General features: G+C 42.1%; 1 protein-coding gene across 1 annotated transcript in view; it reads left to right on the top strand.

Moving 5' to 3' along the window:
* LOC117420506 (transmembrane channel-like protein 2-A) overlaps positions 1-17,302 on the top strand; it is a 33,540-nt gene extending 16,238 nt beyond the window's left edge. Inside the window, exons 14-20 of the mRNA XM_059025635.1 lie at positions 1,784-1,912; positions 2,249-2,316; positions 3,741-3,980; positions 11,722-11,847; positions 12,295-12,373; positions 15,668-15,782; positions 16,336-17,302. Coding sequence (XP_058881618.1) covers positions 1,784-1,912; positions 2,249-2,316; positions 3,741-3,980; positions 11,722-11,847; positions 12,295-12,373; positions 15,668-15,782; positions 16,336-16,598 — 1,020 coding nt within the window. The 3' untranslated portion in view covers positions 16,599-17,302. The remainder of the gene's footprint in view (positions 1-1,783; positions 1,913-2,248; positions 2,317-3,740; positions 3,981-11,721; positions 11,848-12,294; positions 12,374-15,667; positions 15,783-16,335) is intronic.
* The last annotated feature ends 3,601 nt before the right edge of the window (positions 17,303-20,903 follow it).

Raw genomic sequence — 20,903 nt, 5'->3', positions numbered from 1 at the left:
GAATGGCACCATTTAAACAATGGGTGGTAAACCTCAAGGATAATTAACATAAAGCACGATCTTAAGCACACCCCAACTGCCAGTTAAGTTTCACTTTTACCAAACATTCTTCAAATCTAAAGGTAACTTACACAGCCAACTTAGAGTAAAAATAAATGTGAAAAGATGTGCTTTTTTGAAATATTATTTGTGATCGTATTTGAGGTGTTGCTTATATATTGTCATACAGTCTCCTGTTCCACATAGGGAAAGTTGAGTCCTGTCAGGTGCATTGTGGACTCTGCAGTTTCTAATCAAGTGGTTGTATACCAAAATAATAATAATAATAATAATAATAATAATAATAATAATACATGGGACTTTTTAAAGTCCCGCCCCCCCCCCCCCCCCCCCCCCCAAGAAAGAAAAGAAATAGCATACATAAGAAAGGCTGACATCCGAAGCTGGCCCTAGATATTTAAAATAAAAATAGAATAATGTATGGGTCAGAATATATTATCACACTTAAGTTGGTTTTGGGCAGTAATGCACGCATGCTGCAGCAAAATTATTGTTAAGAAATAAATGTTAGTTGAGATCCCATTCAAGAGTGAACCTGGAATAAGCAGTGAATCGCTCGAACTAACAAAAGAAGAGACAGGCATGGGCTCTCATCTAAAAACAACTGGATAGTAATTTGAGGAAGGCCTTACTACCTGGTATCTGGATTCAGCCTACCACATTGATTATAGAGATATGGAAGCAGCTTTATTTTCATTAAACAATGTAGTTCAGTTTGCTATGCATGTAGTGGAGACATTAAATTAGTTTTGTTTGTCTGATTACTTTGTTCTTGCTTTCGAATGGCACATTGACTTCAAGTTTAAGGGCATTATTCATAGAGTCATAAATCATAGTAACGGTCAGAGTTAGGGGTTAAGCACTACTTAGCTAAAGCGTTAGTGTAATATTACTTTTGTTTGTCAATAATGAGGTAATATAACATGTTAGATTTTTTATGTGAGTAATAAAATTAGTCACTTTCCGCAAAAAAGAAATAAGTTAATCTTGTTACCTTTTTTTTTGTACATTTACATTAGTGGTCTTTCCTTTTTAACCCTGACGCGCTCTAATTTCGGTGTCTAAGCACCAATGACACGATCTCTCTTCATGGATGTCTCATGGCAATAGTAAGCCGTGAGGCAATGAAATCAGTGTTTCTCAACCTTGTCACTGAATAAGGCTAGGCACTAAGAACAAAAAATGTGTATGACAATTTTGATGATACACTTCAAAAACATAATTTACAGGAAACGCATCTACCGGTGCGTATTTTGAAGCAGAATAGCACAAGATCGGGAGGAGGCTTGTACTTAGTGTTTACTGCTTTATCACCATATGTTTGAGGGCATTATATAACATTTTTTTCTGAAGAAACCGATAACGAGTAATAAGTTAGGAAAAATGAAGCTGGGTTCTGTGCGTGCCATCCTTTATACCCTCGGGGGCAGCCATGACTGCATCGCAGAGGCTCAGCTGAGCAGCTTTGATATATTTGTTTCGGGTCTTTAGGAGGTAAATACCCATTCGGTCATGGTTACATTTCTATTTCAGGGAACCAGGGTTATGATAATAACCTGATGTTTCCTGTGTCCTAGAATCATCAATATATTGAAATACAGATGATAACAACATAACCAAATTTCAGATTGTACTACTTCTTAGAACTAAGCAACTTCTAAAAAGTAAATTGTTGTAATATTAATACAGTTTTTAAATTTCATTTTATGTCATTGTTTTGCAGGAGTTTGTGAAGCTTACTGTTTCTGACATACAAGTTACATATATTACTATTTTGGTTGGAGATTTCCTTCGAGCTGTGATTGTGCGATTCCTTAATTATTGCTGGTGTTGGGACCTGGAATCTGGATTTGTAAGAATACCTATGTTTCTAAAACTCTGATGTGTGTTATTTATACCTTAAAGCACTCAATCATAAACTCTAACACTATGAAAAGATGCAACAAGTGAAGTAGAAAAACAAATTGCTTTAAGCCTACACCTAAACTTTTTGATTTAAAAGATCTTGCATTTCTGTGAAAATAAACTTTATTAAACAGTATGTAATCAATACAATTAGCCATTATTCAGTAGCTGCTGTTGTTGAAAGATACCAGAGAACTGCAATGTCAACTTCAACTTCATAATGACTTCTTGATGCATTAGTACTAATCATTAAATATATATATTTTTTTATTATTATGCACAGCCATCTTATGCAGAGTTTGATATAAGTGGTAATGTGTTGGGACTTGTCTTCAATCAAGGAGTGATCTGGTATGAATTGCTGTGTCCTATCATAAAAAACTTAATTTTAAAATAAAAAGAGCAATTGATAGCACAATTAATAGCAGAATAAACAAAAAACACTAATGTATCAGAATTGTAAACTTGGTTGCTTTTCTGCAAGGAGAATCTGCCCCTAACCAACATGTCATCAGCAAGCGCATCATTAGTTTCGGCCTCTCAGTCATGCGTTGGGAAGCTGAAACGGGAGTCGACCGCTTAGAGCCTGGAGGAAGGCCTACCCTCAGCCACGGATTCTCTGAGTAGGGGTTTTTCCTTACCTGAGTGCTGAGTGGTTCGTATTTAGTTCTGCAGGGTGCGTGGTGCAGTCATGCTCTGGGGGAAGGGCCGTGTCTCAGCTGCTCATTTTCATAAATTTTCCAATATTTTGGGGGATAGGTGGCAGTGCGCCATTCATGGTTTGGCAGCCTCGTCTTTTTGGGGGAGGTGGCCCATATCCACTTCTTATCTGCGGCACTGCGATGCATGTAACTGTTCGTGTTTTTCCAGCCAGCCTCGCGCAGGTAGCCGTCAAGCACCCACGGACGAGACCTCCAGCCAAATTTATCATTCACTCAGGCCCATCATAGTCATCAGGCCCTGAGCGATCATCACAGTTCATTAAATCATCTGCAATTGTGATCAATAAATCATTTATTCATTGTGGATTCTCCATGCTGAAATAACGTTCTACTTCCTCTAAATTAGTTACACGCCTCTCCATCCTTTCTTGCTACTTTCTACATGCTGTTATATTTATTGGATTCTACCTTTCTCTTATCTATACAATTTCAGTGTTTTCTTTATGTTATATTAGCTAACTTCTAAGCTTTCAAGCCTAACCAATGTGTTATCATTCTTCTTTAAAATGAGAAGTACTAGGGGGCTCTCAAGTGGCTCATCCAGTAAAGGCACGCCGCGTGGAATGCAGGATGGGCTCTATAGCCTGGAGATCGCTGGTTCGGGTCCAGGCTATTCCACTGCCGGCCGTGGACGGGAGTTCCCAGGGGGCACCACGCAATTGTCCGAGCACCGCCCTGGGTGGGGAGGGCTTAGGTCAGCCAGGGTGTCCTCAGCTCATCGGGCACTAGCAACCCCTGTAGACTGGCCGGACGCCTGCAGGCCTGCCAGCAAGTGGCCCAGAGCTGCGTGGTCCTCCAATGTTGTAGCTCTGAAGGTAGCTGCATGGTGAGCCTGCAGAGTGAAAAGAAGTGGACGGCTGATGGCACATGTTTTGGAGGACGCGTGTGCTCGTCTTTGTCTCTCCTGGGGCTTGCAGTGGTGAGCCAGGCTTAAAATTGGGCATTTCAAATTGGGGAGAAAATGTGGTAAAAAAACAATTGGCGATTCCAATTTAAAAAAAAAAAAAAACAAGGAGAAGTACTTGATTCCTAATTTTAATCTCTGCATTTTAGGATGGGTGCCTTCTATGCTCCAGGACTAGTTGGAATTAATGTCCTGCGTTTGCTGACTTCCATGTACTACCAATCCTGGGCTGTAATGAGTTCTAATGTTCCTCATGAACGCATTTTCAAAGCATCCAGGTCCAATAATTTTTACATGGGGCTCCTGTTGCTGATCTTGTTCCTAAGTTTGTTACCGGTAGTCTACACCATCATGACCTTACCACCTTCATTTGACTGTGGACCCTTCAGGTAAGTATGTTACCATACATGTTCTGTACCACACATGAAGCATGCAGATGAAGACCTATAGAGTATGAACAAGAATTTCTGGGGTATATAAATATTTCTTTTCAGATTTTAAATGCTTCAAACAATGTTCCAAATTCCATTATATGCAGCTGGTGTACATTTCTGCAGGTATAGTACCGTCATATGTCGACTACAGACAAAAATTAGCTTTCTTAGGAACAGGTTTACAGCTAACCACAATCTTTGGCAAAATTGCACACAGCATATGCTATTGTTTTTTTGTGTTTTTGTGTTTTTGCTTTTTTTTGTTACAGACATATTTATTAGATCTTGCAGGTATGTCATATTTCATTCATAAATAAGAGACTATAACCTCATTACCATTACAATTGAGAGAAAATAAAGTAATTGCAGCTACTTCACGGGACAGGAGCAAGGACTGCATGGAGGAAGAACCTCTGGAATTAGACAGGGAGGAAAGTGCTTGTGACTTAGAAAAGAGAACAGGGTCTCCCCTTGGCTCGCTGAGAGCCACCCTCACGGAGCTGGCTTTAAAGACTGGGAAGCCAGCTTCATTTCTGCCAAGGGGAAACAGAACATAGAATAACAGGATAATCATAAAGATGAAGAGAAGTCCAGAGGTCTCCCCCAGCTTGCTGAGGGAGGTCAGTGTGGCCAGACTTCCAAGGGGTAGACTGAAACATTGGAAACTGAAAAACAAACAAACAAACACACAAGTGGGCCAAAGGTCTCCCCCCAGCTCTCAAAGCGCCGCTTTGGAGGAGTAGAGATGACATGACTGGGCTCCGAGGCTGGGAAATTAGCTGTATTCTCCAGAGAGGGAGACTGGCACAGGTGAAAAGGAAAGAGTGAGCATGGGAAAAAGAAAACGAGAAAAGAGTTAAGAAGGTTTTGTACAGGGGTCCCCTCTGGCTCACAGAGAACCATCCTCATGGAGGATGAGGTCGAATCTAAAGGCAATGCCAACAATGAAGAATGAACATTTCTGTATGTCTTCTTATAGCAGATCCCGGGTGACAGAAAATACTCGGAAGAAATCACTGAGGTTGAGAGAATTGAATAGTTGTGGATCCTGGGACTTAATTATGTTGTGGCAGAGGAAGGCTGCAGGACCGTTTTTTGAAGCTGTAGCAAGAATGAAGGCCGTTCTGCAAGAGCACTGGGACAGGAGGGGAGGAGGAGCAGGTTCCAACAGTAAATGTGGGGGTAGAACAGTGGGGAGGAGCCCTAGCTGAACCACACCCAAGGTTACAATAAAATAGTTCCATACATTTTCTCTGCCATTGTGACAGGAAGCGTGAGGATCTGAGCTCCAAATCTCCCTCCTGACCCAAGAGGGCGCTAAGCAGAGGTACTTGCACGCCTGTTCAGAGATGGGCCGGCTTGGAGAGAGGGGCGGAAAAGGAAGTTGGCCATCTTGGTGCAGGGCGGAATGACCATATTAGGGGACAAGATTACTGTGATCAGCTGTGCTGCATTAGACAACGGGCAGGTGTGCTGAGTCGCGCTGATCATGGGGTGGAGTCTCCTAGTATTTAAGGGCTGTCATTCTGTAAGTGTGGGGCTTTTGGAGGTAATACTAAACCTGGGTTGCTGAGCTGTGTGTTTGTTTTGTTTGTTTGTGTTCTACGTGTTTTTGATTTGTTTATCGTCAGGACCAGGGTCAGACGCCAAGGAGCTGCTGCACTACTGCCAGCACTTTTCACCTTGGACATCACACGCCCCGCACAACTGAACTGGACACTTCAGCACCTGAGCACCTGCACTTTTCACCACCCCAAAAGTGCACCCAAAGAGCTGAGAGGGACTTGCTCTATTGGGACTTATGATTTGTACTTTTGTTGCTTTAGACTGTGTTTCCCTTTTAATAAAGTTCACCCTCTACCATTGTGGTAGAGTTTTTGCACCTCTACAAAGTGACTCTGTGATGTGTGTTCCACATCCACACCCACTGCACTGTCACATTTGGTGTCCTTGTGGGACTTGAAGAGATGGATCCGACTACCTTGGCGACGTTATTGACGGCGCTGGACCAACAGAGGGAGGATGGTGAGCGGAGGAGGGAAGCCCGGGAGGTGAAGAGGCAGGAGGAGCTCGCTGCCCACTACACTTCACTCATCCAGAGGGTGGCCCAGCTGCACCAACCTGGCGCGGCGCCAGCGGCGGTAGGGGAAGATGGACTCCCCATAGGTTCGGTCCCTAAGCCGAAGCTGCAGAGGATGCTGCCGGAGGAAGACCCGGAGGCCTACCTGGTTATGTTTGAGCGCGTGGCGCTAATGGCTAGGTGGCCCCAGGAGTGGTGGGCCTTGCAACTGGCCCCCTGCTTAACAGGAGAAGCCTAGGCAGCTTACCGGGCTCTGGACAACACCGCCGCTCAGGATTACAAACTGATTAAGCAGGCCATCCTCCGGCGGTACAACATCACCGGGGAGACCTACCGCCGCCAGTTTCGTGAGTACCGAAGACCTCTGGCTACCCGCCCCCGCGTGGTAGCACAACAGCTGAAGGACCAGTCCGACCGGTGGCTCTGCCCCACAGAAAAATCAGGCCAGGAAGTGGCTGAGCTGATTAACATCGAACAGTTCACAAGCATGATGGGGGCAGAGACCTGGAATTGGATTACACAGCACCGGCCCACCACGCTGGAGGCGGCCATCGACCTGGCCTTGGCCTTTGAAGATGGGGTGTCGCCCTCCTCAGCATCAACCCCTCCCCCTCCCAAGAGTCGGATCCAGCTCCCCAGCCCACCTCCGCCTTCACTGAGACCATCCTTGACACCCGTTCCAGCACGTGCCCCGACGGGCCACCTCCCTCCCAAACAGTGGAGGCCGAGGTTGGCCCCCACCCACTTGCTCAAGGGCAGCGGGACAGGTCGGCTCCCTTGGCATCCTCGCCCCCAGTCTGCTGGAGATGCCACGAGCCAGGTCACATTCAGCGATTCTGCCCTGCGACGATGGAGTGTGATGTGGCTTCCCACTACCCGGCTTTCGAAGCAGGTAAGTCCTGGAGAAAGGGTCGGGAGGGGCCTTGTGTCATTGCTGTAAAGATTGGTAATAAGAGTACCTACGCCTTAGTGGACTCAGGATGTGGGCAAACTATGATTCAGTCTGCTCTCGTGGAGGGTACATCTTGCCAGCCGCATGCCCAGGTGGCTATTTCCTGTGTTCATGGAAAAACCAAGGTATATCCGACCACAAAATTATATGTGACTGTGGGAAGTCGGACAGACCGCGTAGTCGTGGCTGTCACAGATAGTCTGCCTTATCCTGTCATTTTGGGGAGGGACTGGCCATGTTTCAAACAGCTGTTATTGGGTGAAACAGGGCCATCCTCGAGTAAGGTAGTAGTTGCAAAGGAGGATCGTATTGGCCAGATCTTTCCGATGCAAGCTGAAGTGTTCTCGTCTCGCTTCCGGCCCTGAAAAACAAAACGAGAGCGACGGGCTGAGAAGTGGGAGGGGATAGCAATGAGACAAGGGTGGGGCTTGATTGGAGAAGCTTCTGTGTCTGTTAAAAGCCGAGGGAAGGGTGTAGGGGTGTAGTGTGACCTGTGGGGCAGAGTTACTGAGAACCCCAGTGCACGGGCTACCATAACCCCGCTCGACATACCGAAGTTCTGAGACCGGGATGTTGACCTGGCGTGGGAACACAGTAATGACCCCACTTAAGTTAATATCCGGGCGCAGGTTTGGTCTGTCGAGGGGAAGGCTATTGATGATACACATCCGCTCACATTTCCCCACTATGTCATATCCGGGCAGTTACTGTATAGGGTAACCCAAGCCCTGGGCACAGGTCCTCCTGTTAAACAATTATTGGTTCCGGGGCCTTTTCGAGCCGAGGTGATGTGGTTGGCACACGATATACCTTTTTCGGGGCACCTCGGTTCTGAAAAGACGCTGGAGCGAATATTGGCTCGGTTTTATTGGCTTGGGGTATGTGGCGAAGTGAGGAAATATGTAGCGGAATGCCCTGAGTGTCAAAAGGTGGCGCCGGGTCGAGTTCGCCCCGCCCCGCTGGTCCCATTGCCCTTGGTGGGGGTTCCCTTTGAGCGTATCGCAATGGACATAGTGGGCCCATTGATTCCCTCTGACTCAGGATATACGCATATTTTAGTATTGGCGGACTATGCAACGTGATATCCTGAGGCAGTACCTTTGAGGTCCACTAGTGCAGCTGCGGTTGCAACTGAATTAGTAAAGATTATGTCTAGAGTAGGGATCCCCAAAGAAATTTTGACTGATCATGGGACTAATTTCATGTCTAAATATCTTGTTCAAGTGTATAAATTATTGCAAATCCGCTCCATCTGCACGTCAGTTTACCATCCGCAGACTGACGGCTTGGTGGAGCGGTTCAATCAGACCTTAAAACAGATGCTGAGGCGGTTTGTAAACCAAGAGCAGAAAAATTGGGCAAAGCTTCTCCCATACCTTCTGTTTGCAGTGAGAGAGGTGCCACAGAGTTCAACTGGGTTCTCCCCATTTGAGCTGCTGTACGGAAGACAACCCCGAGGCATTCTCGACCTAATAAGAGAAGGGTGGGAGGAGCCTCAAAATGAGACCAAAAATGTAGTCCGGCACGTAATGCTGTTGAAAGAGCGCCTAGAAATAATTGGCAAACTGGCGCATGTTAACTTGAAACAGACTCAGCATCGTCAGGAGCGACATTATAACAAAAACGCACGGATTCGGACCTTTCGACCTGGGGATAAGGTGATGTTACTCCTGCCCTCAAGCGAATCAAAGCTGTTTGCTAAATGGCAGGGCCCATATGAGGTGGTGCGGGCAATGGGACAGGTAAATTATGAGATTCAGCAGCTCGACTGCCGGAATAAAACTGAAATTTACCACATTCATTTGTTGAAATCCTGGAGGGAAAGGGAGGCCCTGTTCATTGCAGGAGATAGTGTCGTGGACGATTTTGGTCCTGACATTCATCCCCCTAGCAACGCGGGGGTGGTGGTGGGGGATCAATTAGTTCCCAGTCAAAAGCGAGAGATACAAGGGTTAATTGGGAAGTTCGGTGATGTTTTTTCTGATTTGCCAGGTAGAACAAATATAATCGAACATGCTGTTGTTACTTCCCCAGGTGTGAGGGTGCGAGAGAGACCGTACCGCATCCCAGAAAGTCGGAGGGGGACGGTGAGCCGAGAAGTAGCGGATATGTTAGAGCTTGGAGTCATAGAGCCTTCACGGAGTGAGTGGTGCAGCCCGATTGTCTTGGTTGGCAAGAAGGATGGCACCAATCGCTTTTGTGTGGATTTCCGCAAAGTGAATGCAGTCTCCAAGTTCGACGCATACCCTATGCCTCGAGTGGATGAACTCTTGGACCGGATAGGAGGGGCGCGGTTCATCTCCACCCTCGATCTGACAAAGGGATACTGGCAGATTCCCTTAACTCTTAAGCTCTCGCGAGAAAACCGCATTTTCGACTCCGGAAGGCTTGTTCCATTTTGTGACCATGCCGTTTGGGCTGCATGGAGCTCCAGCAACCTTTCAGAGACTGGATCAAGTGCTAGCTCCACATCAGAAATATGCGGCCGCGTATATTGACGATGTGGTAGTGTTTAGCTCTTCCTGGAAAGAGCATCTTGTTAGACTTACAGCCGTCCTTCAGTCTCTAAGGGAAGCGGGGCTAACAGCCAACCTGAGGAAATATGCGTTTGCCAAACTAGAAACACAATATTTGGGTTATATTATGGGTAATGGTCAGGTGAAGCCGATGTCCTCTAAAGTCCAGGCTTTGGTGGACACTCCGATTCCGAAGACCAAAACCCAGGTGAGATCCCTCCTCGGGTTAGCAGGTTATTACCGTAGGTTCCTCCCCGAGTTCTCCACTATTGCTACCTCGTTAATGGATCTCACTAAGAAGCAGGCTCCAAATTTGGTAAAGTGGTCAGCTGAGTGTCAGGGGACTTTTGATGTGATAAAGAGGCGGCTGTGTCAAGCTCCTGCACTAATATCTCCTGATTTCAGCAAAGAATTCATCCTCCAGACTGATGCGTCTGACGTAGGTCTGGGGGCGGTCTTGTCCCAGGAGATTGACGGAGTAGAACACCCCATCTTGTACATCAGTAAGAAGATGCTCCCTCGGGGGCGTAACTATTCCGTCATCGAGAAGGAGTGTCTGGCTATTAAATGGGCTGTGCACTCCCTCCGGTATTATCTCCTGGGGCGTCGTTTCCTCCTTGTCATAGATCACGCTTCGTTGAAGTGGTTAGACACGATGAAGGATAACAACGCTAGGATAACTCGGTGGTATTTGGCGTTGCAATCCTTCAACTTTCGGGTAAAACATTGTGCGGGTAAGGAGCACTCAAATGCAGACTTTTTCTCTAGGGAGGGGGGCCAATTGGTGAAGGTAGTATTGGCCGAGCGTGCCTTCGGCTGCACTCTGAGGAAAGGGATATGTGACAGGGAGCGTGAGGATCTGAGCTGCAAATCTCCCTCCCGACCCAAGAGGGCACTAAGCAGAGGTACTTGCACGCCTGTTCAGAGACGGGACGGCTTGGAGAGAGGGGCGGAAAAGGAAGTTGGCCATCTTGGTGCAGGGCGGAATGACCATATTAGGGGACAAGATTACTGTGATCAGCTGTGCTGCATTAGACAACTGGCAGGTGTGCTGAGTCGCGCTGATCATGGGGTGGAGTCTCCTAGTATTTAAGGGCTGTCATTCTGTAAGTGTGGGGCTTTTGGAGGTAATACTAAACCTGGGTTGCTGAGCTGTGTGTTTGTTTTGTTTGTTTGTGTTCTACGTGTTTTTGATTTGTTTATCGTCAGGACCGGGGTCAGATGCCAAGGAGCTGCCGCACTACTGCCAGCACTTTTCACCTTGGACATCACACGCCCCGCACAACTGAACTGGACACTTCAGCACCTGAGCACCAGCACTTTTCACCACCCCAAAAGTGCACCCAAAGAGCTGAGAGGGACTTGCTCTATTGGGACTTATGATTTGTACTTTTGTTGCTTTGGACTGTGTTTCCCTTTTAATAAAGTTCACCCTCTACCATTGTGGTAGAGTTTTTGCACCTCTACAAAGTGACTCTGTGATGTGTGTTCCACATCCACACCCACTGCACTGTCACAACCATGCATATCCATTCATTACAGTACATAGGTCTCAAATGTGCAGTTTTGAAAGACACATTTTGTAACCATTTTAAAGTATGAAAGAAACGTGTATTACCATTTTAAAACAATCTGGTATTACAATAGGTCATTTTATCAGGAGGGTGAAATTGTCCCTATCCCTGCACTGGCTTCCTGTCAATAACCAATCAGCCGTTTCCCCTATTGACTGACATGCTTTCAACCAATAACATTGTAACTTGACCCAGAAGACACGGTGGGCGTAGAATGACCAAGAAAGTAAGGCATTAACATACTTTCTAGAAGACAAGGCAAGCAAACTGAAGACTTAGTATCAGATGTATGTTTAATGTTTGCTATAACACAGTTTCTTAAAAACTGCACATTTGAGACCAAAATGCAAAATGTGTAAGAATGATGGAATTATTTAATTGAGGAAAGTCTGATTATTGATGTTGATTTCACCTACCGATTACCCACACTTGTATCATTTAATGTAGTATTATAAATGTTCTACATGGGTAAAGTGAAATTGGGCATTACTGGGATAAGAAATTAGTTTGGCTACCCCAAGTCAATATGGAACTCTGAACACTAATGCTAACGAATTGGTTCCTTTGTAAACAGTGGGAAATCGAAAATGTTTGATATCATTCTGGAGACAATTGAATTAGATTTTCCAGCCTTTGTTGGAAATATCTTCAGCTACGTAGCCAACCCAGGACTGATTATCCCTGCTGTTCTGCTGATGGTGTAAGTATTGGAAATAACTTAAAAAATTGTTTAAATAGCCATTATTGCTTACTTTTTAGCCATATTGGGATAATATCAACATACAGCATGCATAGGGTATAATTCTTACAGTAGAACTTAAAAATGTTCACACATTTAAAATGTCTGGACTCTGAAACACTGGTAAGCCAAACGTTTTAAAATATATATCCTGTCTTCAATTGTTTTATACTATAATTTAGATGCATAAAAAATACATAATGAACATTACAGTAAAAAGTATATAAATACTAAAATATGTTTAGATTCTGTAGTACAAGATTTGTCTTTAATTCATTAAATACTGTTTTGTAATAATTCATTGGCTTTATAAATTCAATCTTTCCAAGCTTATTGAAATCAGACTCCTTTCCTACTATTCAAGAGGGGCTTTGTTAACTAAAATGGCATCTTCTATCTAATCCACAGGTTGGCGATTTACTATTTAAATGCTGTTTCCAAAGCGTATGAAAATTCAAATCTGGAACTTAAAAAGAAGATGCAAATGGTATGTGTAGTAGGTTGCTACGGTCCAAAGCAGATACCATGCAAGATTATTGTATTGTCCCTTATAAAAGTCTACCATAGTAAAAGTGTTGAAAAGTGTAATAAAGCATAGTGAAAGTATGGTAAAACAAAGGTAAGCATTGTAAAGCCGAAAGAGTTATGATAAAGTATATTAAAAAACATGGGAAACCATGGTAACCTATGATAAACACATAGTATAACCATGGGAAAAGCATGGGACAACTGCTAAATTACAGATTTACTGTGGTAAACATTTATAACGGTTTACCAGATACTGCTATAGCTTTTCAGTGCAGTACATTGTGCCACTATCTGTATTTGGTAAAATGTGTCCAGTCACCATGCATCCATGATGAAGGGGTTGAAGTTTTCCATTATTGATTCAGTCAAGAGACGCAAATACCCGTCTCATTAACTGGCTAGTCCATAGATCATAGTGGAAAAGAGATGGACACCCCTCTGCTTCACACCCTCCACTGGCTACCTATCTCTTCTCACATTCATTTCAATAGCCTTGTTCTTGTCTACCACTGTCTTAACCACACTGCCCCTCCTAGCTTCAATCCTTTGTGTCTCCCTACACCCCCTCTCATCCTCTCTGCTCCTCTACTGGCTGATTGGTCATGCCTCCCCTCCACTCTCCAGCCTCCTGTGCCTGCTCCTTCTCCCCTCTGTGGTGGAACCAGTTACCGGAGAACCATCTCTCACTGCCTTACGCCGCCTTCTCAAGACCCACCTGTTTAGACTGCACTTGTAGATCTCTTGATCTCCCACCCCTACTATGCCTTGGACTTGCCTGACCTAAGACCATGATACTGGATCCCCAGCTAATGCACCATCCTTGCACTATTGAACTACTAAATCCTTACTTGTTGCATCTTAGTTCATATTGCATTTTAGTAGTATTATTTGCCTTTGCTGTAAACTATACTGTATTTATTTATTTATTTTTTAAATTTTTTTATTTATTTATTTTATTTTTTTAATTTAGTCGTTGCCAATTATTTTTATTATTTTCTCCCAATTTGGAATGGCCAATTATTTATTACGGTCGGCTCACCGTTACCACCCCTGCGCTGACTTGGGAGGGCGAAGATGAACACACGCTGTCCTCCGAAGCGTGTGCCGTCAAGCCGACTGCTTTTTTTCACACTGCAGACTCACCATGCAGCCACCCAAGAGCTACAGCGTTGGAGGACAACGCAGCTCTCGGGCAGCTACAGGCAAGCCCGCAGGCGCCCGGCCAGACTACAGGGGTCGCTAGTGCGCGGTGAGTCGAGGACACCCTGGCCGACCTAACCCTCCCTCCCCGGGCGACGCTCGGCCCCTTGGGAGCTGCCGTCCTCGATCGGCAAAGGAATAGCCTGGATTCAAACTCGCGACTTGCAGGCTATAGAGTGCATCCTGCACTCACGTTGAGCGCCTTTAACTATACTGTATTTAAATATTAATTTTGCATTGTAATACTGTACTGCCTTGTAACACATGTAAGTTGCCTTGGATAAATGTGTCTGCCAAATAAATAATAATAACACCAGCAGTAAAGTGTCCATTGAAACTTAGCATTTAAAATACTATTGATTCCATTCCATCCATTTAATAGCAGTTACACATAAATGAATAAACCTGAACCTTCTGAGCAATATCAAGAGTCTAGCATTTGGCATTACTTTTTACCTTTGATCGCATGGTTCATTTTTATATGTTTGAATACAGTGCCTATAGTAAGTATTCACCCACCTTGGACGTTTTCAGTTTGTTGTGTTACAACCTGAAATCTTGATGCATTTAAATGGGATTTTTTTTCCTTTGATTTACACAACCTACTCAACACTTTCAATGTGTGAAAAAAATGGGGGGATGAAAAAACAAATCAATTAAAAATAAAAACCTGAAACGTCTTCATTAGATAAGTATTCACCCCCTTTGCTATGGCACTCTTAAATAAGCTCAGGTACAACCAATTGCCTTCAGAATTCACGCAATAAATTAAATGGAGTCCATCTGTGTGCAGTAAAAGTGGTTCACATGATTTCAGATTAAATACACTTGTCTCTGTAAGGTCCCACAGTTGGGTAGTGCATTCAAAGTAAAGATACTACCATGAAGACCAAGGAGCTTTCAAACAACTCCGGGATAAAGTTGTGGAAAGGTACAGATCAGGGGAGGGATATAAAAAGATTTCAAAGGCATAGAAAATCCCTTGGAGCACAGTCAAGTCGATCATTAAGAAGTAGAAGGTTCCATGGCTGAGATGGAAGAAACTGTCCATGTGTCAACAATAGCTCAGGTACTCCACAAATCTGGCCTGTATGGAAGAGTGGCAAGAAGGAAGCCATTTCTGAAAAAAAGCCCATGTAAAATCCTGCTTGGAATTTGCGAAAAGGCATGTGGGAGACTCTAAAAAGATGTGGCAAAGATTATGTGGTCCGATGAAACAAAAATTGAACTATTTGGTCTAAATGCAAAGCGTTATATCTGGCGCAAACCCAACACAGCACATCACCCAGGTAACACCATCCCTACTGTGAAGCATGGTGGTGGCAGCATCATGCTATGGGGATGCTTTTCATCAGCAGGGACTGGGAAGCTTGTCAGGGTAGAGGGCAAAATGGATCGAGCTAAATACAGGCAAATCCTTGAGGAAAACCTGCTTCAGTCTGCAAAAGACCTAAGGCTGGGACAGAGATTCACCTTTCAGCAGGACAATGACCCCAAGCACACAGCCAAAGCGACACTGGAGTGGCTTAAAAACAAGAAAGTGAATGTCCTAAATTGGCCCAGTCAAAGCCTGGACTTGAATCCGATTGAGAATCTGTGGCAAGACTTTAAGATTGCTGTCCACCAACGATCCCCATCCAACTTGACAGAGCTTGAACAATTTTGCCAAGAAGAATGGGCGAATATTGCACGATCCAGATATGCAAACCTGGTAGAGACTTACCCCAAAAGACTCACAGCTATAATTGCTGCCAAAGGTAGTTCTACCAAGTATTGACTCAGGGGGGTGAATACTTATCTAACCAAGACATTTCAGTTTTTTTTATATTTTTCATTAACTGTTGTTTCATAATAAAAATTCACTTGCCTCTTCAAAGTGTTGAGTAGGTTGTGTAAATCAAAAGGAAAAAAAATCCCATTTAAATGCATCAAGATTTCAGGTTGTAACACAACAAACTGTGAAACATCCAAGGGGGGTGAATACTTACTATAGGCACTGTAAATACCACTAACATGCAAACTGTTAAAATGCAGAAATATGTTCTTTCAACAGCAACGAGATGAAGAGAAGAACCGAAGGAACAACCAAGACAGCACAAATTCGATAATGAAAGATTTAGAAGACCTGCTGCCCATCAAGTCTGGGGGTGGTAAAAGTACTGCACCAGGTAAATAGGATTCTTTGGATGTACCCTTTGCAAGTGAGTCACTAAGATGTTTGAAGTGAGAAGTGTGTGAGTGTTGAACTGGAGTATAAGGTACTGAATGACCACTTCATCCAAAGTGAAGGGATAACAGAGACAGCTGTAATGGTCTCTTTGAGATATGCTGATTACATGTTGGTTTTGTGATGTTAAACCACTGGTCTATAAGTCGAGACCACCAAACTAAATTTGTGACTTACAGTAATTGACTTTGAATCCCAGGCTTGCAGAGGTGAAACCACAGCTTACTTCTCATCACCCTATCCATGGAGAAATATTTATCTGAGACACAGGCTGCATCTCGCCAGAACCCCCTTGAAATGTACATCTCAAATGTTTTTGGTTAAATATAAATACATTTGAATTTGATGCACTGGTACACTTTTTTTCAGGTTTTTCTTTTATGTGTTTGCAATCAATGTTAAATACTGTACTTGCAATTTTAGAGATTCTACATAGTTCCACAAACTGTAATTGGATTCTAAATTGCCATCTGCTGTTTTTTTTTTCTTTTAAGCTAACAAGGCAAACACCAACAAGAATGACCCACCACAAACTGCAAAAGGAGCTGGCAAACAAGGAGAGGTGTCTCGCAATGGAAGCCGTGTGAACCCTGAGAAGGAGATGTTATTGGCAGCACAGAACCCCCGCATTGCAGTGACAAGGCCACCAGGACCCAGACCACCCGGGCCCTTACCTGGAAACCCACAGCTGACAGTCCCTGGCCAGCGAGGACGAGGCCAACCCCAGAGAGTAGTAAGAGGGCAGTCCAGGCACTAACACATCTTCCCCTCTGATTTTTAGCAATGATATAAATTAGAGGTAATGACTTTTGATTTGTACTATTGTAAACGAATGTACAATAAATATACTACTGGTCATTCCTTTACCAAAATGTTGTTATATATTTTAAAATATGTGCTGCATATGCGTATTGTTAGGCAGGTCTAGTTATGACCAGGTATGAAGGTTTATTGCTTCTACGTAAAAACATAAATATTAGTTTTTGTAACAGGGCCCCCTCCGGCCGTGTTATTTTGTGTTTGTTTGTTGGTTTATTTATTTATTGTGTTTTAGGACAGCGAAGCGCCGTGTATATTATTATTATTTATGTATTTGTGACGGCGTAGCCGTTTAGTAGAAAACTCGTGCAGAAGGTGGCCATCTCCCGAATTAATTAGGTGATTTAATTTGTTGTTAATCGGGAGATGGTCACCTGTATAAAAAGTCTGCAGCTCTCCAGCTCGGGGTGGTGGTGTAGTAGGAGCGAGAGCAACGAGGGAGAGAGAGAGAGAGAAAAAGGCTGTAAGTTTAAGAATAAGTCCAGGAACAGTGACGGCTACAGCTCAGCCTGACCTGAACCAGTTATTGTATTCCTTTTTTTTGTGTTCGTGACTTGTTTTTTGTTTAACTGTTTATTTTGCTCGGTGAGCAAAGTGTTTCTTTTTTGTTAAAACATTTGGTTTATTTTTGTTGTATTTCGAATAAAGACGGCGCAAACGCCATTTCACTCTACCTGCGGTATCCTTTTCCAGTTCCTGCTTCTGGCCTGACGTCATCACACACGCCATCCTGTCACATTTTGTATTATAATTTAATGGAAAAACTAAATATAATCTACTATACTCCAGAAAAAAGTAGTTTGTGTAACTGTAAACTGTATTGGGCATAGTTAAAGTTCTTAAAATTGAATCTACAAATATATACAGTATAGGCCTGGGTTTGATGTGTTTTTAAAAACATGCTGCTCATAAGAAATACCTAAACAGCTATTTTATTGACATAATAATAATAATACAAATAATAATAATAATGTACACCCAATTTGTGCATAATAAGCCTATAATACTAGTGTAACTGACATTTCCCTATAAAATCCTGTGCTTAATTCTCTGATTACAAGCTACTACTGACGTCAGTAGTAGCCTGCAATCACTGTTATGACGACAGATCATGCCTGATATTTCTTATTACAGACTCAATCTGACGTCAGTTGAATGAGAATTTTCAGAATTTTTTTTAAATATCTGCCGGTTTCAAAGTGTTTTGACAGTCTCAAGTAAGCAATGCAGTGAAAGCTTATTTGTTAAAAAAAAATGTCCTCTCAATTTACCATTCTGTCAGAGGCTGAAAGGCAGAACTTCAGAACTTTGAAATTCTGGGCAGTACATCCTCCAATCTGCAAGACCATGGTAAATGAAACAACGCTATGGAAGAGGGAGAGATTTGTGATTTTTAATAAAGAAAAGTTTCATTTACTTTTATTTGCGTGTGTTTCTTTTTTAGTGCTGGAATTATACAAAACAAAATACAAGCAAGCCACTGTATGTAATTCAGATTGTAAAAGCCACCTGCGGCCTTGTCCTTTGTGATGCCACGGAACTCCTTGGTGGCTTTTAACAATCTGATTATGTCCAGTAGGTTGTACTTTATTCTCTATGTAATTCTGTCAAGGGTTTCAGGTGACATTTATCAATGTCACCAGAAACTTGAGTAAGCTAGTTGTTAATCAACTAAAATAGTAATAATAAATCACAAAGTGCAACTGATAGTGTAGGTCACTAAAAATCTACGGTATCCTTTAACTACTATACATGTATTTTCCTTTAACAATACCACAGTTACATGTATAAATATTTATGTCCAACCTCTGAAGGTTAAACAACACTAGACTTCTATAAAATGGCTGTAGTGTTTTTTCATGGAATGCTCATGGCAGGTAAAAATCTTGGTAATTAATGGAAATAATGCAGAACACTCATGTTCCAGATAGGCAAACTTTAAAACTAGGCTGGCTTTTTTATATGGCGGTATCTGTCTTAAAGAGTAAGTAGCAGGGTTCTGAAAAATATAGCGTTACACATCCCCACGTGTTGCTACACCTGTTTAAATAGCATACCTGTAATTTTTCCTGACAATTTTCTACACTTACAACTTTAAAGTCTGTTTAAAAAAATTGTCAAGATGTTAACAATGAAAAGAGAAATTACAGGTACATTATTTAAACAGCTGTAGCAACATGTGGGGCCTTGTAACTCTATATTTTTCAGAACCCTGCTACTTACTCTTTAAGATGAGCAGACTTTGTTTTAATCTGAACACATTTAAATGTTGCATTGTGGAAGTTAATTCTCAAATCATGCATTTGAGAGAATGAAGCTTACCCTGTGGACACTATCATTTCAAGCCCACGTGCCTGAACCGTTTATTAAAATGAGCCTTACAACACTGTCTCCTGGTGTCAGAAAACATTTCTCCATCATGCATCATTGCTATCTGTATTTTTGAATACATTACGTATGCACCAAAGACAGTTTCAAATGTGCGTTATTTTGATTTCAGATTAAATACTTTTCACATTTATAAATCATTATTACATCCTTCAGCCAATTAAACACTTCATTCACAGACATTCCAATACATTTTATCTAATGAATGATAAACAATTAACAAATCAAATTAAACGATTTAAACTGTAACATTTAAATGGAAAGAAACTTAAAAGTTATACCCAAGATGATTATGAAGCTATGTTAATATGTAGTCTTTTTGCTCAGACTGACTTGATTATATTAAAAGTAGCAGTTTTCTTTTTATCGTAAGCATACATTTTACGAAGGTGCACCATGTTTCTTTTTATAAGCTATATAACAATGGTGATGAAAAGGAAAAGAACATTAAGAATACACCCAATGGGTCTCTAAAGTTGAAAGTCAGTGCTGCACCATTTTACCATCATGATGTACTATGGTGTAAATAATTGGTTGGCAGTTCATATCTAAGTTTGAAAGGCTTATAAAATTATGGATATGGCTTAACAATGCTATTTGATCTGTTTGTTATCTTTAGCATGTGTTTTAGTAAATATTTTCTCATTTCACTTGAAGTACTCAAAAAGGACTTTAGAAAAATGCTATATTTTAAATCAATTGTTGAGAAAGCTACTACAATATACATAGTTGATAACATCTTTAAAAATGTGCTCAAAATGGATCACTTTGCTAAAACACACAGTAACATCTATGCGTAATAGGGCCATATTCACAAAGTATAACTCATTTATAAAGTTATAAAGTTTTTAAAGTCTTTTGATGGTTTAAAGCGTGTTTTGAATGGATGAAATTATTGACTATCTAAGAAAGCAAGAACAGTCTCAGTTCCATGATATCAGACTTTATTTAAGCCATCAAAACAGACAATTAAAGCTTTCTGAATGGGGCCTATTCGCATTACATGCACCAGTATGTCCTCTGAAAAAACGACAGACACATTATGATGGAAAACAAAGAGCATTCATGAAAGCCATTACTATTTCAAAAATGATATGAAAACACCCATCAAACTGTGTGCTCATCAAAAAACAGCCAATAGCAAAAAAGGTCATCTCATAAAAACAAAGAATCAAAGAGCAATGGCACATATTAGTGGTCTTGCCACTCAGCAAATTAAGTATATGCAGACAAATCAGCAGCTTACTCCTTTTACAGAATAAAAAACACAGCCCTCGGTTTCTAATTTCACATACTTTCAAGATAAAGTTAACAAACGATTCTTTGTTTGCTGAAATTCATCAGCCAGTACATTTATATTGAGCAGCCAAGAACCCTTTCATGTGTTTCAATATCTACACTGTCTGAAGCATGTTTAGTTCCTTATTTTTAACAGCTTGCCTTGCTGTTCTTTGTTCAATAATGGTATGTTTCTTGGAAATATACTGTATAGAAATACTTGTACAGTAAAAAATAAATGCAAGAATATACTGTATGTACCAACGAATATACTTTACCAATACGTTCTGCAGGGTTTTTGGTAGTAGTATAGTACATAATTTAATTGAAGTCCAAATTTATTCAAATTCAGTAATTAAACTCACCCTGTAGTCTCTGTTATTCCCTCTTAAACAGTATATCTATTTTGTTATTTGCAAATGAGGATATGTGCATGTTTGAATCTTCCTCCAAGTTTTTGTTAAGCCTGCCTTTGAAGGTCTGAGATATTGTAGTTACAAAAGTTTTCAGCACACCCAGGCAACTGCCAAACAATAACATTTAAATATCTAGTCAAAAGAAAAGTCAAACAAATTCC

This window comes from Acipenser ruthenus, chromosome 1 (assembly GCF_902713425.1).
Source record: "Acipenser ruthenus chromosome 1, fAciRut3.2 maternal haplotype, whole genome shotgun sequence".
In the NCBI taxonomy this organism is placed as follows: Eukaryota; Metazoa; Chordata; class Actinopteri; order Acipenseriformes; family Acipenseridae; genus Acipenser; species Acipenser ruthenus.
Note: the sequence above shows the minus strand (reverse complement) of the source record. Positions and strands in the feature narration are given on the sequence as shown.